Source organism: Anser brachyrhynchus (assembly GCF_964034855.1).
Source record: "Anser brachyrhynchus genome assembly, chromosome: 10".
NCBI classification, from domain to species: domain Eukaryota; kingdom Metazoa; phylum Chordata; class Aves; order Anseriformes; family Anatidae; genus Anser; species Anser brachyrhynchus.
This window is the reverse complement of record NC_137705.1, coordinates 7,781,676-7,807,546: the sequence shown is the minus strand read 5'-3', so window position 1 is coordinate 7,807,546 and position 25,871 is coordinate 7,781,676. Positions and strand designations below refer to the sequence as shown.

The following is a 25,871-nucleotide window of genomic DNA, read 5'->3' as shown; positions in this document are numbered from 1 at the left end:
CAATGTCACAACCTCTTCTGCCCCTGTGTGGAATGAAGGGGGAGGCCAGGGGAGACAGTTTGGGATCCCCTGGCCCCAAATCCTCTGATACTGACATATGGAGGGGAGAAGTTTCCCTTTTAACATCCCACTTCATTAGTCCTACTTACACTCTCTTGACCTGCTGCAGGCAACCGCTGTTCAGTTGCACTGTGCATCTCTGTATAAATAATGATGATCACTTTGGAGTTTATTTCAAGCGGAAGGTGCACTGATTTTTTAGTTCTGAGAAGTCAATACAGGGAAACACAGAATAACTTAGGAAATTATACCAACCTATCAATAAGAGAGGCAGGCAGTTTGCTTCTTATTTCCTTACAGGAAGAAAATAAACCAGCAATTTCCTGGGGAATGCTGTTTAAAATTTAAATTGTTTGACTGACATGCATTAAAAAGACTAGCTAAGAATATGGAAAATGAATTAAAAATGACTGAACTAATGCAGATTCTATATTTAAATTTCTTTTGACCTCCAGTGATCTTGAGAAAAAAATAGAGTTCCTCTTCCAGAATCTTAAAAAAAGAGAAATTTTCTAATGCACATGCAAAACAAATTGAGTTCAGATCAAGACACTTACCCAGAGTGCTTCATGTTTTGAGGTTTATCCATTCGTACGGCAAGCTTGATCTTCAGATCCTGATCCGGGCAGTTTTTGGAAACTGTCATTTTGTGCCACTCTGATTGCTTTGGGCTGTTGGGAGTAGGGTGGAGAACAACCTGCAAGCGTCAAAATCAACAATGTTAAAATTGTTCATAAAGTGGGTTTTACTGGGTAACAAAAACACAGGAGATGAGCTACCTTTCTCCTAAAAGTCAGTGTGGAAATGACTACACACATCACTGAGATTAGCTTTTCTTTATTGTTTTAAAGTTCAGCTTATTATTTTGAGATGAGTTCATATATTCTCTGGCTCCTCTATCTGCTGTGCTGTTTTTCATGGGGTTGTGCGGAACAGAACTGCATTATCAGTTCCCATCTTGCAGTCATTTAAGGAAAGAGAGCAATAAACAAGCTTGCAGCTGTGCAGGTAAACCAGCTTAGAAGTGATGGTGGACTGATCTGATGAGCAAACCAGCAACAAGTTTTTGCTGAGGTTACCCCCTACAATACTCTGCTTTCAGAGCCATACCGTCAGCCGCTAGGCTTCCTGACATTTCCACGTGAGGTGTGCTGTTTGAAGGCTTCAGTGAGTTTTACCTAAAACGGTTTATCAATTGCTACCACCAGGCTGTGGTAAATATGGTCTGTTTTTTTGCTTATTGGTAAGCCTGTATGCAGTAGGCAGCGCTGCAGATAGGTCAGTTTGTCTGACTGTGCTAAGACAACAGATCAAACGTGCATCACATATCACGACAGCGGTCGTTGCAGGACTTTCTGCTTCCATTTCGTGCAGAGAGGAAATGATGGGGCAGTCTCCAGCTGAGGTAAATCAATGCGACAGCAGTGACTTCAGTGGAGCTGTGCAGATGAATACCAATGGAAATGCTTGGCAAATCAAAGAAACTAAAAGGCTCCAAGAGGCAAGTAATCCCTTCCGATCATAGCTGTGCTTTTCCTCTCACTCATTACCCCCCAAAAGCAGGGCATCCCCCTCAGCCAGCGAGCCACAGAATATTCTTCGAGAACTACACAGCATTCACAGCTTTCTCCTCGTGCTTCCACATGTCCTCTGACGTAGCTTACCCCTGGGACTGTGGGACGTGTGTCCATGTGTGAAGAAAAGCACAGCAGAGCTGTAGCTGTCTTCACACCAGAATGATGCCCTCTCCCTCCTATGCCCATTCCTCTCCCAACACTTTCTCTCTCAGAGGTGACTTTGCCTGGAGCAAATTTATTAGTCTCCACTGTCCTGCAGTGAGATGAATCTCCTTTAAATCCATTAACCTTTACGCAAGCAGGCTCTTTTACAAATGGCAGCATTCATCCTTGTTATTTGCTGTGCTTCCATCACTCCGTGCTCCTGCCAAACGCCAGCCAGACTATAATGTTATATTCCAGATACTCAACTTCACTGCAGAGTCAACAAAGTAGTTTGTTGTTTTTTTCCTGCCACCAAAATATTCTTGACACTATTATCCTCTGACAAAGGATTTTAAAAATTATTTCATTGTCTCCTCCAAAGCCTGAGGTTAACATCAGTAGATTCTGGAGTTTGTCCTTATTCATCAACATTATTTAAAGCATCGTTTATTGGGTTACATTCATGCTTTCTCTGGCAGGAATCTGTTATTAGTTACCTAGATTAACTGAGCAATACTGGTCTCTAACACTTGGAAAAAAATGTATTTAAGCAAAACCTGAAGAAAAGAAACAAGTCCTGCACATGGGGTGTTGTTAGAGAAGTGGATGATGAAGTTGGACGCCCAAGCTCTGTGCATCATACAGGCATCCCCATTGCAAGGCAGGCCAGGCAAGCACACAGACCATGGCCTTACATTAAACCTCATCTCTCTGCGAGGCAGCAGCCACTCAGGGTGTTTGGGATACTTTGTATTTTGATTTCTAACTCTTTTTCATCGAAAGGCGCATAAACTTTGTGCGGTGCTGTTGTAATTCATGGCTCTTCCCCTCCTTGCTCTCAGTGGATGAAGCCTTGGCTTGGCTGAAGTCCACGGGCACTTTGCCACTGGCCTCAATAGGGCCAGGATGGATTCCCATGGCTTCAGCTGCCCATCCAGCAGTTTGGGGCTTGGGAGCGATTTCCAGCTCTCCCTTCGACACAAGTGGTGCAATGAGGAGTGCCGGCCGGCTGCCAGCTCAACACTTGCAATAGAAAGTGAGCATTGTGCGCGCCTGGCAGCGCACAAAGCTGCTTCTCAAAAGGGCGGCTAAGCATGGGTGTTTTTGTGTAGAAATGCTCCTCAGAGACTTACTTCTCTCTCCGCAGACAGGTTTGCACCCATTTGAACAGCTAAATCAGGGGCTTAACGCGCTCCCGATTTCTTTATTTCGTTAAAAAGAAATCCCGATGCGGCCCGATCGGACACGCGTCATCTCGGCCGCTCCAGGCACCCCGAGCGTCCCTTTGAAGTTCGGCCGCCTCAAAGCGCCGGTGGCCGCTGGCCAGAGGAAATTGCTGCCCCGCGCCCGCTGCTGCTGGCCCGCATTCCTGGGATTTCAGGAGCTTACCCTGGGTGATGGCTTCCCGCTGGACCGGGAATTCGAGCGCGTTGGCACGGCCGGCTCTTCGGCATCTCAGGGCCAGGGGGGTTGCGTCGGGGCCTGACATCTTTCTCAGAATAAGGCGCGAGGCTAATTGCTTCCCCGGAGCAGCAAAGTCAGCGCTGCTCATGGCTGCCAGTGGGAACAAGGCCTACAAAGCAAGTGGGTCCTCCAGCGAGCGTAACCACTCAGGGGAAAAAGGCCTGAATGGCATTGTGGGCGGCTGGGTGAAAAGCTCCGCTCAGCATGCTGCAGTGGATAAAGGGAGGTATCGGGCCGTTTGAAGAATGTGGGTTTGAAAATAATCCTGAAAATATTATGATGCTGTGCGGCAAAGCAAATGGAGGCCTTCAGCTGGAGTGCTGCAGCCTGGTGGGGTCACCCTCCTTTTGAAAAAGAAACGGGACAGGGAGAAAGGCAGGATGGTGTTGTGGATGAGGGAAGTCTGGAGGGGCTGTGACTCTCTTTGAAGAGAAAACTGAGATGAGGAAAGGAGGGGTAACTCTGCTTTTCTCTCTCTCAAGTGCAAGAACAAAGCATGTTATGTGAATGTGAAAAGACAAACAGTCAAAATGAACGTAAATTATATGAGACAAAAACACCTGTGGTGCTCTCCACCATAAAGATATAAATTAGATCAACAACTCAGTAGGACCTAAAAGAATGTTTGGCGTTTGCATGAACAACATGAGTTAAAAAATCACGTTAATTAGGACAAACTTTGTTTTACAGAGGCAAACTCTTCTGTGTCAAGGCCCAAAAAGCCGTGGACTGCAGGGGTCAGCAAAAAACATCCCAACAAGAGGTTAGTCCGTAACTGGAAATGTCACACTTGCACTTCTTGGGGTCTTCACCATGCAGTTCAGAAGAACAGATCTGCTATCTACTCCCTTGCTGAATAAACATCATTTGCTCTTCATTTTACTGGTTCCCGGTCTTTTTAATAATGTTATGAAGCCGCAATGTGGCTGTGGAGCATCCCTCATGGCACCAGCCCTGGGAAACCCAAATCAGGCTCGGTGTGGTTTCTGTCAGCCACAGGTTCCTTCACAGCTTTGCATACCCAGTTTGTGGGATGTCTCTGGACTTGGGCTTTTCTCCCTAGGTAGGATTGAAAGGCTGCACTCTGCGTGTGTTGTACAGGCCCCTCGATGCTGCCGGGGACACCAGCCCAGGCCACTGAGGCCTCCCTTGCTGAGAGAGCTGAGGAAGGCCTGGCAGAGAGCTTCCTGCTGCTTAGGCCTAGGGCTAAGACAAACTTACAGCTGCACGATGCAAATGTCCACGGAGATGAGCTGAAGTGTCCTAACATCCCAGGAAAGCTGTTGTCCACAGATGTTATTGAGCAGTGGGTTGCAGTCCTGGAGGGCCACCAGCTCCAGGGCCTGGGACTGCAGGCAAGGGGCAGGGACAGGGCAGGAAGGTTGGCTCTGATGCTCCGTGGCCAGTCCCAGGGCAATCTGAGCTTTTTGCTATTAACACCACTTCTGGGGGCAGTGGAGCCCCCCATTTCACCCCCTAGCCCAGCCCCACTGAAGCCACGGCTCAGCCACAGTTCCTGGGGGAGCCAGGATTTCAAGCCTTTTGCCATGAGAACTGCTGTCAGCGCTTTCAAATGCTCAAGCCGTGCACTGGCTGTTCAGCAGATATGAGAGCAGCTTAACACACTCCTGCCAAACTTAAATCCTCTCTTTTTGCTTCAGCATAATCCCCTTTTCTGCCTCAGGAATGTCCATTTCCGTAAGCAACTTCTAAAGCTTTCCGGACTGCCAATATCACACACAAGATCCTCTGCCTTTGCTCAGTGCAGGCACAGCCAGCTGAAATGCTGCCATTAAAAACTAACAACAAAGACAGCATGCGAGGTGCATTACTTTCCAGCAGTGGAGAGCTTGCTTTCTTTCCCTCCTGAAGCTTGGCAAAAAAGCAGAGCATGTTGTGCTCCAAAGATATTTCCGTACAGGAGAGATTTCTCTAGAAAAGCAGGGCCAGAAGGGAAAAATTACTGAACTCAAAATCTCCTTACCCTCCCAAGCTCTTTGTCCTCCAGCGCCAGCACGCCCGTGCTCTCCGTGAACAGCTTCACCTTCACTGCAGGAAGCGCATGTGTTGTCGTGAAGTCTCCTTGGGTGCCCCAGCTGCAAAAACAGAGACATGCTCAGCTCCAGCAGCAGCCCAGCAGCGCTACTGCTTGGGCGAGCAATGGTTAACAGAAAATGTCGTGCCTGGCACAGGCTGAAGTGGCTGGGCTGAGTGACAAGGGCATTAATTATCTTCTTAGGGAAATGCAGGACAGATGTTTGGAAAAACCATGATGTCTCTTTGGGGAGAAAAGAGGATATTTGGGAGCAGCATGAAACCAAATTTAAGGGAGCTTATTTAGAAGGAAAGAACAATACATCTCCGGCAGTGACAGCCTGTGTAGTTACAACAGAATCTGAGGATCGAGAACACCTGCACCTGGGACATCTGTGATCGCTCGTGCCTCTGCTTTTCTCCTGGCTAGTTAACCTCTCCGTTCCAGGTTTATAGTGAGGTTTGCTTTCTCTAAAGAAACCCCACATTTAACCTGAGTCCTCTTCTGAGTCTCAACCCGGTCCTCCAGCCCAGGTTGAGGTTCAAGCCATGATGTCTGCAGTAAGCCTAGTTGGGTGGGCCTGCAGAGCAGGACACCAGCTCCTTGGGGATGAGATGGCAGCGGCCATGAAATGTCCACCTCTCCAGCCCCGCAATGAACAGGAACTGCCATCTACTATTTGTACACCATGAGTCATCTCCCTGGCTGGTACTGTGCCTTGGAAAGCAGTGCTATGGAAGCTGAATGAACCACATGGTAAGGCAAACTAGAGCAACCTGCAACCCATTCCTGAAAAGTCTGGTACACTTCAGGCTATTTGCCTCAAGCTACAGTACTGCAGGAAGATGTTAGCAGCCAGCAGTTCCTTGGGGAGTACAACCCCATGAGCTCCAGTGAGGCTGCAGGCACAGGGTCCAACCCGCAGCCTGCTGACATGGATGGCCGAATTTGCCATTTCGAGCCTTATACGGGGAGCCCCCCCTGCAGCTGACCTTCCTCAAATCCTCAGCAAAGAAACCTGCACACGCTGTGGGACTGAGGGGTCACTTGTGCTGGGCACACGGAGGGTGCTGGAGGTGCCCTGCACGGAGCGGTGCCGCCGGAGCCACAGCCCTGCACCTCACGGTGCCGCTGCGCTGGGCAAGCGGGAGAGCGGCCGGGGCCCTCCGTGCCGACCCGTAAGCACAGCGTGTGGCAGGGAAAGGTCACCCCTTTCCGCCCTGCCCGGATTAGCAGCTTTCCTGCTATGATTTCTAAACGGATCCCTCTAGTTCACTTACTCCCTTTCTTCAGCTAATCAGCGGTGACAACCTGCCGGTCTCTAGGGAGCCTTGCCAGACTCTGGACCCACTGCTAATCCTTCTCGCAACTTCTGGGGTTTCCATGTGCCCAGCACTCCCCCAGACCTGCAGAACACGAACAGTGAGTGAACTTCAGAGGCCTCGTCCCCTCCTCTCACGAAGCAATATATTAATTTAGTCTCGGGTTGCTTCTATTCATTACCACCCCCAGTTCTGCTCTATTTCAGTTACAAGAGGACTTTTCTTTTAAAGGTACCCAGAACAGTCAGCTTTGATTTAGAAAGATCATAGGCAAAGGAAATCTGTGAAATGCCAAGTCTCTTCAACATCCTAAAGGCCACAGCTTTTCAAATAGGCTCACTAGTGGTACCACTCACACCAACAAGTCAAATTATTCACCTGTGCTAAGGTTTTTGAGATACAGGAAAACTCCCCTCTGGCAAACAAGAACAGACTGAAGAGGGTCATGGAAAAAAAATTAAGTGGAACTTGAACTAATGCCTATTTGCAAGCTTTAGACAAGTTTGAAAGGAGTGGAGAAAAGAAAAAAAAATACTTTCTACACTAAGAGGTAAAATAACACGGTGCTTTTATGTTTGAAAGTTTGCAGTCATGTTTCAAGATTTGTTTCTACTTCTTAGAGAGTTAGAAACTTATTAAAATAAAGTGAGACACAAACTTCCAGACAAAGCTGAGCAAAGCACTCCTAAAATGGCACTTCCTCTCGTTAGCAGGCAGCAGCTCAGCTGAAGATGAAGGGCATACGGAGGGCTGAGGAAGAAGGCACTGCTGCAAGGAGGACACTGCTGAACATCTGACCATGCAGAAGCCTGTTGTGAAGCTAGTAGATAAGATCTGCTTGGTTTTGTTGTTGTTGTTTGTTTTGTTTTTAATTCATTGTCAACTAGATTTCCACGTTGTTTCCAGAGATCCTGAATATTCATCACACTTCAAAGCTCATGCAAAGCATACAAGCAAGCTTGAAGGATCATCACAGAGAAGGTGCTTTCTACAAACTAAAAGAAACAAACAGCATGCCACGAGCAACACATCAGGGTGACACGACAGAATACACAATGCAACCTAAAATACTGCAAGTCAGATGAGAGGTTATGCCGTATCTCACTAACCACTTGTACTCCTCCTCGCTCTGTAAATGACTTTCTCTTTTCACACTGACCTCAAACTAGATCCTCTGCTGAGGAAGGGCAGTACCCTTGAAGTGACTGGGAAAGGCTCAGACTATGTGCGTCCAGAACATGCATGTTCTTCAAACATAAATACCAAAGAGCAGGTTTTATGTTTGGAAATGTATTGGGAAAAATACTTTACCGCTTTTATGCATGAGGAGTATGGTTTATGCTTTGCTCTCTGAGCAAATCTAGTCCAACTGAGCTTAGCAGATGAGCACGTTCAGCACGGAGCTGATTAACTGGGTTTCTTCATCAGTTTTGCTCCGATACCCTCTCTTCCCGTGTCCCTATTCCACGTTTCATCTTTTATGATGATGCATCCAACTGCCACCAGTGCAGGGAGCAGAGGTTTGGCGTGAATTACTTACAGCCCTGCAGTTCAGTCAGATGCCCCAACGTTACATCTTTTTTGTGTCTGATCCCTCAGCTTCCTAATAAATGTTTTAAACATGAGAACCAAGAAAGAGCCTTATTTTCTAATTACTGATTCAGGTCACAGATTATGTTTTCTCTCTTAAAAAAACCTGCATTGTCACCAGCAGGGAAAATTAGAAAGATAATCTTGCTTTGGATAAGAGGAGAAAGTAAGAAAATATCGAACCTTACGCTGTGTATTTTGACAGCATCTGCTTTATAGAACTCATATCTCTGTTTACTATTAAAAAGCTCTTATTTGCTGAAGCATTCCCAGACCATATGTTATCAACAAATGTTACTAACCAAATACAAACAGTAATTTTCATTAGGTTTCCTTCATGAGAACAACATTAGCCACAAAGGGAATAAATGTTTCAAATGACAGTAAACATACATAGCAAACCCTTGACAACACCGTGGTGCTTGCTTATTTATCCCCCCAAAAGCCACGAAAAGATCCATGCCAACGAGCAGAGACCCTCCGAAGTTGGGTTTTGTGCAGGTTGGAGCCTGCGGTGATGTCATTAGTTGCCATAGAGATGCTCAGCATAAGGCCATAATTCATGGCACTGAAACATCATTTGTATTCAATCTAAGTAGGCAGTTTATCTGTGCCGCGTATTAAATTATCGGTCATAAAATTAGCTCTGGACAGTAGTCAGGTATTCGGATCTTTTGAGGGAATAGCAATGTAGCGGTTTCATTTCCGCGTTTAATAATTAAGCACATTATCACTGCAGGAGTTGATTTGTTGGGAAAGTGCCCTGGGATCCATTCTGGGCAAATCCTCTCATGAACTACCCACACCATCTTGTCCCCATGCCACACAGCCCATGCGTACACTTCAAAGCAATAATTCACCTGCAAACCAGGAGAAATAATATCATTATAGCCAAAAGGGTACATATATATGTTTGTACCCATATGCACACACACACACGCACCACAGACAAGAAGTATTACAAGCAGAAAATCCTGACAGTACTTTCTCAGTTAGGACCATATTCATTATCCGAATCCCACCTGAAACCCTCAGCCCAGCATTTCTTACTGCCTAATGCATCCCAAAGCCTGAAGCTAGCCAGGAAATCATGCCATGCCTCAGGACTCTGCTAGAATTACAGCCCGATTTATGCCATCTCTGCTGCTCCGGTAATATAATTTGGATCTACTTGTGTCTCCAGGGTTTCTCGTTAGGCATCAAACTCGGGATCAAACTCTTCTGGCTGCAAAGACCCAGAGGATGACGCATGCCCCAGGTGCTAACCTGAGAAGTTGTTTTACCTTCTATGAGCTTAACTTAACTTGTTTTACTTTTTACAAGCAAAATAAGTAGATCAGCACTGCTGGCTGTGTGCAAGCTTTAGGAACAGAAATTTATTGAAAGGTACCATTGCGACAGTTAACCAAACAGCCTAGAGCACTGAGAGTTACTTTTGTGAACCAAACACAAGATGACACATACCCAGAAGTGACCAGACTACAAGGGAGGGAGGTGCTCCCTGGTCCCCCAGCCTCTGTGGGCTCATGTAACACGGAGCACTTGCAGGACAGGCTTACCTCTCTCATTTCAAGGAGCAGCCAGAAGCTCTCACGGGTGCTGTCCTGCCTGGCACCCGAAGGGAAAGCATTGCCATTGCTGATGCAGGTGCCAAGCTGCTCAGACCAAGCTGCTGGGAGGTGTTTCAAGCTACACACTGGCAATCATCTGGCAAACCCTCGGTGTGATGTTACCCAGCCCTTCCCAACTTACAGACGGAACAAGATCACTTGGTCTCCTCACCTGGCCCTGCACCATGCTCTTACCCATTCCTGCCATAAACTCTCTGCAAAAACACCTCTCCCCAACAAACCACTTACGTGGCCTAATCTAGAAATTTCTCAGCTGTTTTTGAGAGACATTGACTTCGTCATTGTACCAATGACCTTACAAGCACTGAACATACATACAAATACCCAGGGGTATTCAATTCTTCAGCTGAGAAATTTCTAGATTAGGCTGTGTAAGTGGTTTGTTGGGGAGAGTTGTTTCCCATTCAATTCTTTCATTCATGTCCTGTTGTCTCCAGCAAGCCCACTTAGCCCCTGCCTAATTTAAAACAGAGAGCCTTCCTCCATCCTTGGCCTTGTAACTAGATCTAGCAGAACATCGATGCCTGTGATTTCTCTAAACAATGAACAAGTGCAACTGAATTATATCGCCGGGCCATGAATCAGCCCTGCTAAGCAGCTCAGCCTGTCCGTAGGCTAACATGGGAGCAGCTGGAGAGTGATGTGCTTTAGACAGAGCTGACATTTAAATGTGATCTACGACCAGTTTTCATGGGCTTCAAAACTGCCAGAGGACACCTTTTCTCTCTCTCCAGATATATTCGCTGAAAGAAGTTTGCCTGGCAGCTTGCATGGAGCAAACATGAAACATATAAAAGTAAAAATGTGTCTGAGAGGAGAGCTACATTCAGTGTGTTCGCTCCAGAGGTGCGTTATGCTCAACACACACAGCAGCAGCCTGGGGCACGGCCCCTCGCTGGGGTGGATGCCACCCTTCTGCCTCCTTCCCGTAAGTTTACAGCTTCAGTAATGTCTTGCCGAATGAGCAGCCCTGCATCTTGGCCAGATTTGCATTAGTTCATTGAACCACCTGCCCGGCATCATTTTTTAAATGTAACTAGAACAGCATTGAACTGTGCTGGGATGCGCAATGCCGCATGCAGCTGCCTCCTGCTGCGTGCTGCCACTGCCACCAAATGCCACCAAATGCCACCCGCCTGTGTACAGAGGCTAGGCAGTACCTCTGAAAGGCCTACAACAGATGTGGTCATGTCTGGGACAGAATTTGGAAGGCCAGCTGTGTGGTGCGGTGTTTTTAAGTGGTTTCTCTGCTTACCGCTGTGCCTGGCCGGGGCACTTGCTGGAGCCCATCTCACTCTGAGGATGGAGAGGTCCGATTGTGCATCACTGAAATGCTACAGGCAGTCTTGATTTACTTCTTCCAAAAATCCTGCCTAACAAACGGTTTTCCTTCTTCAGCCCATTCCCCACCTCCCAGCGGAGACCTTTCTGGGCAGCAGCCTTAACTCTGGGGCCATAAATCACGTGCGTCCGCAGCTCCAGCACTGGGAAGCAGCACTAGACAAGAGGCCCACCAGGCAGAGCTAACCTGCTTTCATGCCGCTGATGGAACAGGCAACACCCGCTTCCCTACCTGTGATGCTAAGGCTTGTTTTTACATATTTCTTGAGACAGCAGCATGAAATAAAATGAACAGTTCTTAGAAGTTTTTAACAGTGTTTAACTGTTACCTGTATGCGAAGAAGCCTGCAGTAAAGCTTCTTGTTACTTTCTCTAATGCATTACATATACCGGTTATTTGAAACCAGTAAGTAGAGGCCAGTGACCAAGGTTATGGCTGTTGGTGATCTCCCTGGGCTCCCCTCCCACGTCTCTCCGAAGCAGCAGCTCATTATAGCACAGATTTACTCAGCTCAGCAGGAAAACCTGGCGCAGGGACGGCATTAATTCCACCAGGCTGAAAATGCTAATTTCATTTTCAGAAACGAGTCTCTGTGAATTTCTAGGAAAGACGGAGATCAGCCAGCAGTGCCCAGCAATGCCGGGGGAGCAGAGAGCTCGCTCCTCTTCGGGAGAGGTGTCAGCGGGGCAGGGCAGGGGACGTGGCACCATGGACACATCTGCAACACCTGGCAGAGGCTGGCGCCCACACCTTCAGCAGCTGGCTCACAAAGAAGTGATAAAAAGAAGTCGGGCATTCTGACAGAGAAGCCTTCCAGCCCCCTTGCCATGGGATAAGCTACAAACTCCTAGGTTTTCCTGATGAGCCGAAACCTTCTGCCTCTGTAAACGACAAAGTGAACACCCCGGTACGCCCAGAGGCTGGGGCCGTGCCTGCCCTGAGCTCTGCTGTGTCAGGCCAAGCAGGGCCAATTCTCTGCCTGGAGCACTGAGACCTGCTCTGCCCGACAACTCAATGGCTCAATGAGGGAATCCACGGTTTCCTGGGACATCCTAATCCCAGCACTTCAGGGACTGCCCAGTTTTTGTTCCCACAGCTCTGAGACACGATTAAAGCGTCACGCACACAGACAGCATCCTGCAGAACATCCCGCAGCCAGCAGCGCCGGGCAGCCGATAAAAGGCACCATCTCTCCCTCCGGGAGCTGCGGCTCCCACCACTGGCTACCGCAACGCTGCTGCCAGCTGAGAAATGCATCTGTGAGAGCACCACGTCTGCGTCTCAGTGTGCAAGGTGCAGAAGGGACAGGATAAAGCTGGCGGAGACTGCAGCAAGGCAGAGCCTGGGAAGGTCTGCTCTGCTCTCAGCCTCCTGGGGGCTCCTGAGCAGGTCCCACAGACCACGCTCCTGGGCCAGCACCGCATCAGACGGCTGCTGGGGCACAGCAGCCAAGAGGAGCTGACGAGGCTGATGGCACGACTTCAGCAGCCCAGGAAAGGTTGGTCTTCATTATACAGAAAATAAAGTGCTTGGTTTCAGCACAAAGTGCTTCCTGAGCGCAGCTGATAGGCACAGTTACGGGGAAGCTGTAAGAAGGGATGGGAGATGGATTTAATCACATAATAGCTATTTACGGCCACGAGATGGCATTCCTGCCCCAGCGATGTCCCTCTGACATGCCTATGCACGGCACAGCATCACCCGGCGTGCCCAGGACCTCGCTGTCCTGCAGCCGGCTTCACCCCAGGTTCTGCTTGACTGCAGGAACGCTGCGGCTGGTTTGGAGGAGGATTTACGGCAAGGCTATTCACCACGATCTTCGGGGTATTTACAGGAAAAATAAGCAGCACGATTACTTAGCGTGATTTAAATGATGACTGCTTTTAAAATGCCCTGCGCTTTCGCTTAATACTATGATTTTACAATTAGAGGCAAACTGCTCAGCAGGAGGACATGGAAATGTAAGCCCAGCAACCTTTCACTGGGAAGTCTGAACTGAAAGAGTAATTGCTCTTACAAGGGCTGCCTAGCATATGTACTTTACAATACTTCATCAGTGTGTCAGCTACGGATACAGCAGGAATGAAAGTTTCATTCATGAAATCAGCCTGCGTGCATTTGCTGCCTGCGGTTATTAGCCCTGCCTGTGGAAGTCCATTGCAGCGCCACTCATGGTCTGGCCGCAGCGCCACACACCTGCTAACCAAAGATTCCTCATGCCAAACCAGAGCAAAGATGCCCCACCGAATCAGCCACAAAACCACCCTTCTCACACACCAACTATTTAATTGAGATGTGGTTAATTGTTTCTATCAAATCTTACCACCCCAAAAGAAAACCAAAGTGCAGAGGGGAGCCCTGCAGTTAGCTCAGGCCTGGTGAGGATTTACACTGCCAGCTCTGCAGAAACTCAAGTGTCTCACAAGCACAGACGAGGTACCCTTCCAAAATCAGCTACAAAATGGAACAAGAGGTGTGATGCTGTTCCTTGTTTCTGTGCCACCACTCACATGTTTGCTCTCCTGTGTTGCTCCAAGCCAGGCTCCAGGACAAGAAGCCCAGACCCAGGCACCCTGGCACCCCCAGGCTCAGTGGGGAGGAGGTGATGCCCACCTGGCCACCTCGGTCATCCCCCTGTGATGGGATGAGCTGCCTTGAAGGTGAGCCCTTTCTCTACATTGATTGTTGAGGAACCTTCCTGAGCAACCGGCTTGTCCTTAAGCAGCTCCTTTCTAAGGGATGCTGCTGGAGGTGTCTCATTAAGCAGCTGTTAGGTGAGCATTTTCTCTGCTGTGAAACACAAGTGTTTGACCCAGTTTTATGGAGAGCAAACCCGAGGTGAGGATACACAGCCACTGGGAATAGCTAGAGGAAACATGCTAACACCGCATCCTTCATTTCCCTCTGAGATCTGTCCCAAGACAGGCATTTTACTTGTCTGGTCAGACAGAGAGGAGGGCTCAGCAACCCCTGGCTGCAGGAGTTTGTCCTTCTGCACCCACCACAAGGGGCTGTTGAGCTCTCTTCTCACCTCTGGAGGGGTCCCACAGCTGCTGGAATCCTCTTCTCTAAGCCAGGGAGACAAAGTTGCTCCAGATGCTCTCAGCTGTGTTCGTCTACAAGATCTTTTGGGAAAGGTGAGAAATACCAGCGAGCCAGGCAAGATGCTCCTGTGTGCTGCATCCCGCCCTTCATGGACTTCTTCGATCTGAAACACCTTGGAGTTGCTGTGGAAAGGGTTCAAGAAAATGCTGCTGCATCCTTCTGGCCTCCTTTGCAAGCTCCTCTTTCCATGAGCATGCCTTGCAGTCTTTGCCCATGTAGCAACAATAGCGCACAGCTCCCTTTGAGTGCTTGCTGTTCATTGGGAAACCCCAGCATGTTCATAAAAAGAATGGGACCCTACCTTCATTTCACAGAAAAGACAACTAGAATGTTGAGAAATGATAGCCAAGGTTAGCCGGCCCATGAAACCATTCCCTCCTCTGGAGCTCTGTCCAGGCAAGAGCAGGCACAGCAGCAAAATTGCTCTGTATCTCCCTACAGTGCTCTGCAACAGCAGTAGCAGTCCCCCTCGTTAAATGATAATGTGCTCTACTTGTACACTGCACTTAATAAATAAACCAACAGCTGGGCACTGCCACATGTCTGCTCCCCGCCTTTCGCCTGGCGGGTGACGTGCAGAACTTGGGCGAAGGCATGGCTTGAGTTTTTGCTTTTTTTGTAGAACGCCAACCACGGATATTAAATAAGAAGACTGCATGTACTCCAGGTCTTTTGTTATGCAGCCCTCTTCTTAATTTAGCAATTATTTCACCTCACTGGATCGCAGTCTCATTCCAATGTCCTTTTGGTCTTTGCTGGCCCATCTTAAGGTTGGTTGCACACATGGGAGTGATGCAGCAGACGGGTGTAGATGAAAATTGCCTTGGGCATCATCACACCTTCTGGACTACTTAAATTTGAATGTATGTGCTATCACAGGAATACGTAATTCCCAAATACATAGGAACATTTGAGAATTCAGACAGTTGGCTAGAAAAGGGAGACTTCTTCTGTGAAAGAAAAGGTGCAGGAGCTCAACCCTTCGTAGACACCTGAGCATCCATGTGAAATCCTTGCTACGTACATCCCAAAGGTCAGGGAAAACAGCTAGAGCTCACGCTGACTTGCTACCACAGGTAAGCGTATAGAAATAACTACAAGAGGTACGTCTATAGGAACAAGACTTCATTATCCTTCAACACAGATTCTAGTGTAACAGCTACTGAGAGCACACAGGTGGGACCACAAGTTCACTTTGCAGGAAACAGCCATGGAAGAGAGACGGATGTCTTGTAGGTGGTGCCTGGTGTGGGTATGACTTCCCCTTGTTGCCCCAGAATGAACAAAAAAATAACCAAACCCAAACTGAAACCAGGACTAAATTATGGAGGCCACCTGCACGTCTGCCACACAGCCAGCTGGTGCTGGGAGGGAGGACAGAGACACGGGCAGGACTAAGCCTTTGAGCTTCCCATGTGGCAAACACCCCCATGCTCCTCTCAAAAACCCTGCGCAGAGGGAGGAGGCACACGAGAAGGAGCAGTGGTTAACAACGCGGGGGCACCAGGAGGGAAAAAAGAGGGAAGGAAAGCTGCCTGGGGCTTACACCACGCCACTGTGTCCATCTGAGTGATGCTCAGTGTCAGGGAATTGCAGTGAAGCCTCGTATTTATTCTGGGAAGAAACTAAAGTGCTTAAACTAAACCAGTTTCTTCCATCCTCCCGTGAGCCATAGAAATACCACTGGCTCCTCAAATGCTGCAAACATAGGAGAGAAAAGGAATTTCCCCATCCAGAGCTTGTGGGAAGAGGCAGCGCTTCCTGTAGGAGACTCGGGCAGATGGAAACAATTCCCCAAAATGACGGCTTGGTAAATTTACTTGGCTAATAACCTCTTAGTGCATTTTTCTGCTGTGTTTAATGACTTGTCCACAGCCTCCATTTTCAAAACTGGGAACGTCATAACAAACCTCGGGAGCATTATGGAAATGCGATCACGCACCCGGGTGTTTGAAAAGCAGCTGATACAGAACTAACAGCAGGATCCTACAGGAGCAAAGCCACGCACGGTCTCATTGGAAAACAAAAAAAAAAATGGGCTCCTAGGCATGCCAAATAATTGTATATGAAGAAACCATGTGCAGGGACTTGGATGCTACTTTATACACTTCAGTCCTAGACGGAGGTGGCTTAAAAACAAACCACCTGATGGCGTTTGTGTCCCTGCCACTGTCACCTCTTAGCCCAGCAGCAGCAGCACGGGCTCAGAGCACCTGCACCGAGCAAAGCTGAAGATGTCTCCTGGAAGACATTTCCCCCTGGGGCAGCCTGACTCTGCTCAGCGCCTCACCCACGGGGCCAGGTGTGTGGCTCAGCAGCGGTGTCTGACGTTAGCGGTACCCAGGGCTCCATCACCTACTTTTACACATTTGTAAGGCTCCTGGAGGTTTCCTGAGGGAAAAAGAGCTGTAAACATCTGCACAGCTATGAAACAAAACCATGCAAGTGGAAAGGGAAGCCAATCAGTCTGGGTAATTACGGCAGCTTATATTTAACGCTGAAGCAAACTTAAAGAGGGAGGGGAGAAGAAAAACAGCAACGCAGCCTCCTTCTAAATTTTCCTATTGCCTTTTTTTTTTTTTTTTTTTTTTACCCAGCATCATAAATTTTGCTTACACAGGGCTTATTTAGAGATGAAAACCTAAATGTGGATGACTGCTTAAACCAACGTAACCACACAGGTCCTCCTGAGCGTTGGCAATACCTCTGCAACACCGCGATAGATGTGGATGTAGCATGGGCTGGGAGCACATGGGTTATGCAGGCGAGCATTCAGCAGCTGATCCTCCTGCCTGGCCATGCCATCCCAGCAGCGAGGCAGCAAACCACGAGCTGCACAACCCCGGGGCTGCAGGACTGCACCCATCTGAGAGCCACCCACTGCATGGGGGATACACAATGGGAATTAGGGGCTCCGCTCTGCTCCTGCCCACGTTGGTATAAACCCCTTTAGTTTAGCAGAGTTAAATTTGTTCTACAGCGCACAGAAGGCTTATTTGTCATTTATACATGAGAGCTCATCTCAAAAGGACCGTTCTGATTTCACCACGGGGAAGTGCTCACGGCATCTCCCAGCTAGCCGTGGCGACAAAACACCGACTGCAGCACAATGCTCTTATCACGCTCCTACTCCACGCAAAGCCACTGAGCCTCCCTTCAAACGGCAGGGCCTGAGGCAGGGGATTCCTGCAACAAAAGCCCCAGTTTTCCCCCACTGCAGAGAGAGAGGGCATCCCTGCTCTGCAGCCTCCCTTCCCGCAGGACTTCTCACTTGGCTGCCCAGCGCCCATCTCCCAGAAGGGGACCGGCACCGAATGGCACCGCGGGAGATGTGCTGTGGTCCTGCCCCTGTTCGCCATCAGACAGCGAACTGTGCTGGATGCTGCACACCGAGCTGAGGCTAAGACATTGATCAAGTGATCAGCTTGGCGTAGGGACCCAAAGCAGGGCAGCTTGCCGCAGCAGAGATAAGCAGCCAAGCCATCAGGGCACCCTGAAAACAAATCGGGGAGCAGCATCGGGAGCAAGGACAAAGGTGAAGCAGGGCTCCTGTCTCCTGACAAAATAGCCAAGGGAAGGGAAGGGGACAGAGATTGAGAGGTTTAAAAATTTACCAAAGACATTGCTTTATCAAGAGCAAATTTCCGAAGAGGGAATGAGGCCCAAGCCTTGGCTGTGATGAACAAATGTAAGAGCAGACATGGAGTCAGCTGAGAGCTGTGTCCTCTCTCCAGCACTGCCCCACAGCACATGCATAAGAAAAAGGCATGAAATAAACACGAGGCAATAAAGAGGGATCTTTTTTCCTTCCAAAACACAGAATCACAGAATCATCTAAGCTGGAAGAGACCTCCAAGATCACCGAGTCCAACCTCTTTACTAAGCTCCACACAAAATAATCAGCTTCTCATGCTCTGAGCACAGCTCTTGCACTAGTCCTGAAGAGGCCACTCAGCAAGGAGGAAGATTTAAGCTCAAAATGAGACCAGTCCCAGAGCCAGGGGAGCAGCACCCACCTCAGCCCCTTCCTGGGCACGCAACAGGCACAGACAGGTCAGCCACATTTCCCCCGACCACTTTGTTTTTAACCCAAACGGTTCAGATGACCTCCAAGCAGGTGCACCTGAGTTTCACCACTGTAAACATGGGGAGAACGAGACTCATCTCTGTGCTGAAGTATGCCCAGGTGACCACGCAGCCTTTATTTACAAGGCACGTAGGACCTTGTTGTTGTGTTCTCTGTTTTCTTTTGTTCTGCTCACGTCAGAGAATTGCGGTACTGTAAGAAGATGAATCACTGGTCCAGCCTGTGAGCACTGCTAAGGGCACAGGTCAGTGTTTAAATATATCCAGCAGCCTTGCTGGGACCGCAGGACAGGGGTGCTGTCACTGGACCTCGTGTGCAGTTCCCAGCCCCTTGGCCACCTCGCTCTCTGGCCGCAGAAACAGCAGCATTAAAATCGCTGCTGGAGACGTGCAGGAGCCACTTCACCCTCTGGGCTTTGCAGAGGGCAGCCATCAAGATAACGGGCAGGGAAGTAAAACCCTCCAATATCTGCAAGAATAAAGATCCAGCACAAAAAGCAATAAAATCCTGCTTGGCCTGGGATTTCGGATATTATGTAGAGGCATTTGTGGGTTAGGGCATAATACAAAGGCTTTTTCTTACACAACTTATTAAAAGCACTACTAATAATACACTGCAAGCCTGATCTGAAATAACCCTTGCTATTTCAGGTCTGGCTCTCTCTAGAACTGTGCCATCCTCAGTACCCGTGCTGAGGCAGATAATCCTTACATGAAGGGATTGTGCTTAAAATGTCAGGAATCCAATGTGGAGTCTAAGAAGGAAAAAAGGACAAGCAGTTAATGCCAGCCCGAGAGCCAAACCCCTCGCACACGGCCGATCTGACTGCTTGGTACACTTCACTGCCCACTCCGCCTCTTTCAAGATCTACAAACACCATTCGAGCTCCAAAGGCACTATGATGCTTTTGAACATCTTATTCTCAAAAACTGCTGGTTTTGCAGCAGCAAAGGCAAATCTCTCACAGAACTGGATGGCAGACGAGCTGGACTGGTGCTGTTGGAAATCCTTCCCTGGCTGGAAGATTGTCTTTCTCCCCGAGGCGTGCGGGTGCCAGCCTGAGGCATGGAGCCCAGCAGCGAGGTGGAGAGCAGCCCCTGCCACCAGTGTCTGCAGCCTGGGCGTCTTAGCTGAGGGCTGGCACTTCAAGCACACAGGGGAATACAGGGAACAACTCCAGGAGTCACTCTTAAGCAAAAAGGAGATGTCTGACATGGTTCCCCGGCCCTGCGATGCTCTCCTTTCCAGCTCCCCAGGACATAGGGTTGTCACAAAGAATGGAAGTTTTCCAGTGAATCTTGCTATTCAAATGTAATGTGTTTTTTTTTTTTTTCCTTTTTTTCCCTTGAGAGTAAGTATGAGAAATTTAGTCTTCCGTACCTCAGACAGCCTCCAGAATGATGGCAAACCAGAATTTGGAGCAGTTTGAAGAGCTACAATTTAACCTAAGACAACACTGCCGGTTTTCAGAACTGCATTCAGCTTTTTCACTGACCGCAGACACTTAGAGCTGCAATTCTATTTTTAGAGCCTCTGAGATACAGAAGTGTCAGGATACACAGGGGTAAACCTCCCTGCTACAACACTCACACTTTGGTAGCACTGAGGCTCAACATACCCCAGGGTTGCTCGGCAGCACCCAGTGCAAAAGCACCCAAAAACTTCAGGTCTGGGGGACACTTTGGGGAGCAGCCTTAGCATGCTTTGGCTGACCCAGTTCCTTTACCAATGGGTGTTTTTCTCACAACAAAATGTACCCGAGCAGATGTGCTGTGAATGACCTCAGTGAGAGTGACGCTGGCATCTGAGAGACACTTCTCAAGCCTGCAACACAGCGCAGCTCCGAAATGCAAGGACTTTTCTGAGCTGCTTCTATCACTGCCTCATCACCGCAATACCTGAGGGCCTCCAAGTCACGTATTAAGCAACACGACAAACACGTCACATCTCGTTCGTTCTCTCTTTCCTTCTTGTCAGAAGAGGAGAAGGTGAGTGCAGTAAATTGTTTTCACAAGGTCTTGGTGCTCCCCGTCTGGGCTGTTGTGTCTGGCAGAGGAAGCAAGGTGATCAACGTGCTTCTGATGCAGACAAGAAAAAAGTCAAGGTTTTCTGTGATGGTCTCTGGTTTCTGTGGAAGGTTTTTTCCAGAATTTTTGGCTTGGGTGGCCTTTAATTTTGGAACTAAAACGTCCCAGAACCTTCAAGGAATGGAACCGTCAAGCTCTTTCGAGGATTTTTCTTATATATTGGCCCAAGTGTGGGGCAACCTAGAAGACTTCAGACCTAACTCGCACCTCTGTGGGAAGCCAGCGCAGAGAGGATGAGTGTGATGCACTTACGTAACTTGTACCACGCCGTAGCATGTTGGCTGCATGTTCCTCAGGGCTGATGGCTTTCTGCCCAGACACTGTACATTTCATTATGATAAAAAGAGCCATTCAATTAAAGAGCTCACTCCTGCGTCCCTTATTTTCCAAACAACACTTGTATACACAGATCTATCGCTTACAGCAAGAAGGCTTGAGTAAGTAAGGACAGATCCTTTGAGCAAAAGTAGAATGAGCAGACCAGGCTAAACAAGTGCACGTAACCCAGCAGAAGTACGCTATTCAATATGGGTAACAGTAATTTCCCCTAAATAGAGCCCAACTTTCCCTACTGAAGCAATAAAAATACCTAAAATAGTGACAACTGCAGGTTCTTATGGAAATTTTCTTCCATGTACAGCTCTCCTACTTCCTTCTCCGAAGCAGATTTTAGAGCATTTTGAAAAGTAAGGCAGGCTGCAGCACTCCCCCTGATTGGGAATATTGTTTTTAAATTGCTTACAGCAGATTCCTATTCTGCCGGTGCAGTGCAGGGTGCAAGGCATCAGCATTTTCTGTGCCTCTGCGGGAGGACAGCAGCTGATGGAAGACGTTAGCTGACACCTCCTTGAGAGCACTGGTCTCGAGCCATTCGCATGCAGCGCTCGTGCACTTGCACATGATGCAACTGTGCAGGTTCAGCCGGTTCTCAGCTTCCCTCCCACAAGCTTGGGAAGCTCCTGGGGAAACGTCACTTGGGGGCTTGTCCCTCAAAGGAGATGGGACATGGGACCAGAGAGGGAACATCCCAACAGCAGCCCCGCTGCACCACTCGGCATCTCTGGAAGAGGCTTTATGTCACCCCAGGAGTTACACGCTGTGAGGATGTGCACTGAGAATTTCATTAGGGTGTGAAATCTTTGCAGTGAACTAGAGGAAAATGGTCTCACATCCATGCGAAGAGTGCTGCAAGTCACTAATCTACCAAACCAGAAAGGAAATAAGCCGTTCATGATCTTCTCTTTCCAAACTAACAAAGATTAATGACCACTAGCAGTCTAATGCAACAACTGGAGAAGACAGGAAAAGCAAAGTGTGGGGCTGCAGCAGGGCATTTGGGGTCCAGGTCAAAGAGGACAGAACAACACTCTACCATTGAACTGAACCCAGGCAACGTGGCCTCAGATAAAGCTTTGACCAAGCAACTTGGAGCCTTCCCCTCCTCTTCTGTCCCACCTCTGGCTGGGGCTACCAGAGCACATCTCCGCCAGCCGTTCCCCTTCCTTGTAGGACTGCTAAAACCCTGCCAGGGAGGAGGAGATTATGTACCCACACCTGACGGCACCAGTTCAGATGGACACTCAGACAAGCATTTATCTAAGCAGCTGCTTAACTCCATCCCTATTTAGCAAAGTACTTACGTACAGGCACAAATTTATGTCTCTATGGCTACAAGGAGACATAAGCCTGTCATTAACACTTTTTTTCCCCTCTCAGTCAGGGCTTATGTGCCATTCTTAGTCGCGGGGTGATGCTCTGTGTACGTGGAAGGTGTTTCTCCTCCGCAGAAGGAAGCCCTCGCCACAAGTTCTCACAGACCCCTCTGGCCTCACCAGGCAGGAGCCAGTTATCTGCAGCTACTCAAAGCAGCAGTAACTTGGTTGAGAAGAGCATGGTGGAGAGAGCAAAAGGCAAAACGAGACTTACGTCGGCTTCGAGGCTTCAGCCTGGTCAGTCTGCAGCTTCTCCCCACCTTCCACTTCCATGGTGCAGTACACGATACGGTTGGGGGCCAGCGACTTCAGCCCCTGCACCTCCATGATGACGACCTGCGGGGCAAAAAAAGGCGGTGGAAGAGGAGCAGCCTCCTTCAGACCCCACTCTAGCTGCTGATCCCAAGGGGTTGGCCAGTGCCGGGGTCTTCCATGTACCGCCGGGTGGGCAGGATGGTGACCACAGCCACCAGGGAGACCAGCAGGACTCCTGCTGCCTGCACATGGCCCTGATAAAGCCCTTGGGTACCCAGGGCTGTACTGGGAGATGGGCCTCATAGACATGGTCCTGAACCACCTGAAGGTGCCTTAATACGTGAAATCCAGAAAAATAAACCACCAAAACATACAGCCACCCACTCTGTTCCAAAAGCCTACTTTCAAGATTAAGACATTTCCATAAAAGTTCTTGCAGGAAATTACCTTCTCTACTTTGAAGGTGGTTAACCCTGTTAACCACGTACCTTAAACATTTCTTCAGGAAATACTGTGGGAGTTGCTGTTCGTGCATTATTACAGCTATCTATGAAATACATACACAGGATTTAAAACTCCTCTCCTCAGGTCGTCTGATGTGCCCTGGCACCGAGGAGCCCTTCTCTTAAACACAGAACTCCACCAACCCTCTGATGAGCAAAAACTCTTGCAGCAAGAGGTTCGTGCACAGAGCAGTGAAGAGACCTGCCAGCTCCTGAAGTCAGTGCTTCACTGAGCTCCTGCTTCCCACCAGATGGGGTTCGGCTGGAGCAAAGTGTTTCAGACATCCCATTGCAAGGACAAGTCCCTTTTTGTATGGCTATACGCACTGCACAGGCTTTTCGTACAGAGAGGTCTAGGGCTTTGTGATCGTTCCCTCCGTACGGAGACACTCAGAAGTCAGGCTTTATTTGATGCTGCCACTGAAGGCACTGTCTCTGGGTTCACAGCTCTATTTATAGTGAGACTGAGCTGAGTATTATAGGGATGGTTTCAGACATCTACTGAGTTAAACCGAATCTGGACAACCAGCATTATAAGTTTTGCATTGGCATAATATATATAACGAGACTTCTTAGGGAGAGAAATCAACAGGAAACTACGCAAAAATAGAATTTTCTGATTTCCCTGCATCCTACATCTTTGACCCCATCCTAATAGTTGTTTTGACAATGTAACCAACCCACTCATTGACAGTCAACAACTCTGTATGGGTGTGTCTGAAATGCTGATGACTCCGTGGAGTAAATGGCTTTCCTAGACTACCAAGATGTTTGCAGAGAACAATTAACCCAGCTGAAAAGAGCTACGTCAGCAGCAGGGCTTCCAGGACTGACACAGCCTGTTCGGATGTAACGTGGGTCCCTGCAGCACCCTGCCTTCCCCTGGGTGCACGGACAAACCCCTGAAAGCAGGAACTCAGTGCTCGACACAAAGCAAACTGCGAGCCAGCAAAGCCCAGCACTTCCCCACAATCTGTTGGGTGCATTCAAAGCCCAGCAATTTTTAACAATTCTCCAAAGAGAAAGCACGGCGTGCAGAGAAATAAAGTGACACCTCTAAGTGGCAATAATTAAACACTGACATTTACAGTGCGTTTCAGTACATCGGGAACTAGACGTGCCAATGAGGAACCTCTGTAATGTTATGCAGGCAGACTTGCCAGCCTGAAGTTCTGGTTTTGTTCCTTTAGTGCTGCAGAAAACAAACTGTGAAGTAGCCAGGCAAGTGTGAGTACATAAAAATTAGAGTCCAGATCAAACCTTGCATTATTGTGGTGGTTTCAGAGGCAATATAGGGAGATGGGTTTTGGGGTACACTCAGAATCAAGCCTTAAGAAGAGGCTGGTTAAATACACAGATTTCCAAGCCATCTGATATACATCAATAGGAAATTCCAGATGGTTTATCTTACACTGTTTTTTCCAACAAGACGGTAAGAAAACAGAAAGGACATAGTGCTTGACCACAGGCAAAGCTTCTGGTAACTCAGAGAGGAGCTGTTCCTCATGGAGATCAGAATAAGACTTCTACTGACCTCTCTCCACCTCACTGTTACGCTTGAACCCAGCAGAAGCTTGCTGCTGAGATTTTTATTCCCAGCTCTGCACGCTGTCTGCTGGAGCAGAGACAGCAGGAAGCTTACCTCCAGGGAGAACGACAACACCACGTCTGACTTGGAAAGCTGGTTCTCATTTTCTTCTCCCATGTCAATTATTGAGGTGTTGTGGCTACGTTTCAGCTTCTGCAGCTTGAACTCGGAGCCTCCTTTAGACACAGGCATGCTCTCTAAGTTTGCCATCAGGAGATTGACGGACGACTTCAGCTCCTCGATGTACATGTTCTCCATTTCTTTGGACACAAACTTCGGAAACTTGCGCTCCTTGGATTCAAAAACAAAAGCGAGAGAATGAGTTGTGGTGATGAGCAGCAACCACTTGCTGCACTGGGAGAATCCCCCAGGAGCATCTGCAGAGAGGTCTGCGGGCAGGGAACGCCCACAAACCAGCTGACAAATTGCAGCTTCCCCCTGTGTAACGCAGAACCATTATTGTCAGCTTCCCAAAGAATTACTGCTTGGTACTTATCCAGCTTTACTGTTTCTTGCATGCACTTGCATTTTGTTCCTTTTCTGTCTGCATGTGGCCTCCTTCATATAAGTTAATTCACAATTACAAAACTCCAGGCCTGATCTCAGCTGAGCTTTGTGACCAACAGCAATTTACTAACGAGTCAAAGGGTGCTGGTGTTCTGGGACTTGTTTCCCAGTCTCTCAGATGTGCCAGCTCTATGTAAAAACATTTCTGAGCAGTTGTTCCCTTAGTTTTCTAGAGGTGAGAGGAGCCTACAAAGGCAAAACTGACAACGTGTGGGCTGGAAGGCATAGTCCCAACTGCAAGGAGGGGTAAAACACCCTCTAAACTTCATTAATAGGACTACACTGGATGTTTAAACATTAGAACCAAGCTGACAGTGAGAGCAAAACATGATGCTCCCCAAAATGTGTTCTCAGCTTTGAATTGCTTCCCGTGCTTCAGCTCCATTAGGAGCACTGGTCTAAGCCCTACATCTTCTGACAAGTGCGTCCATCCCTGAGCCTCCCCAGGCTCTGAACACCTCGCAGTGGGTGACGACAGACTGCACCAGGTGTACGACAGCGAAGCAGCATCTGCAGCCTGAGAACTTGATGCTGACATGCAAAGTATCTTCTCAGCGGCAATTCATAAAAAAAAGCAGTTCGTAAAGCGTATGCTAGAGAAGAAAACAAGGTCATGTTTTTTCCACAAGACTGTCATAAGGCTGCTGAAAAAAATACTCCACGGCACTGGTCCTTGCATCAATCCTCAGCAGCTTACCCGTTACAAGCCCCACTCACGGCTGCACTCCCACCAAGCAGTTAAAATACAGTCTCATGCTTCAAGCCTCAATCTCAGGAAGCAATTCTCTCATGTAAATTAGAC

General features: G+C 48.5%; 1 protein-coding gene across 13 annotated transcripts in view; it reads right to left on the bottom strand.

Annotated features, from left to right (window-relative positions):
- Positions 1-25,871, bottom strand: part of CADPS (calcium dependent secretion activator) — a 202,782-nt gene that overhangs the window by 103,614 nt on the left and 73,297 nt on the right. For all 13 annotated transcript variants that reach the window (XM_080605730.1, XM_080605738.1, XM_080605735.1 and 10 more), the window contains exons 5-8: positions 24,557-24,793; positions 22,371-22,492; positions 5,230-5,341; positions 618-757 (exon numbers count right to left, since the gene is read on the bottom strand). In XM_080605730.1, coding sequence (XP_080461856.1) covers positions 618-757; positions 5,230-5,341; positions 22,371-22,492; positions 24,557-24,793 — 611 coding nt within the window. The remainder of the gene's footprint in view (positions 1-617; positions 758-5,229; positions 5,342-22,370; positions 22,493-24,556; positions 24,794-25,871) is intronic.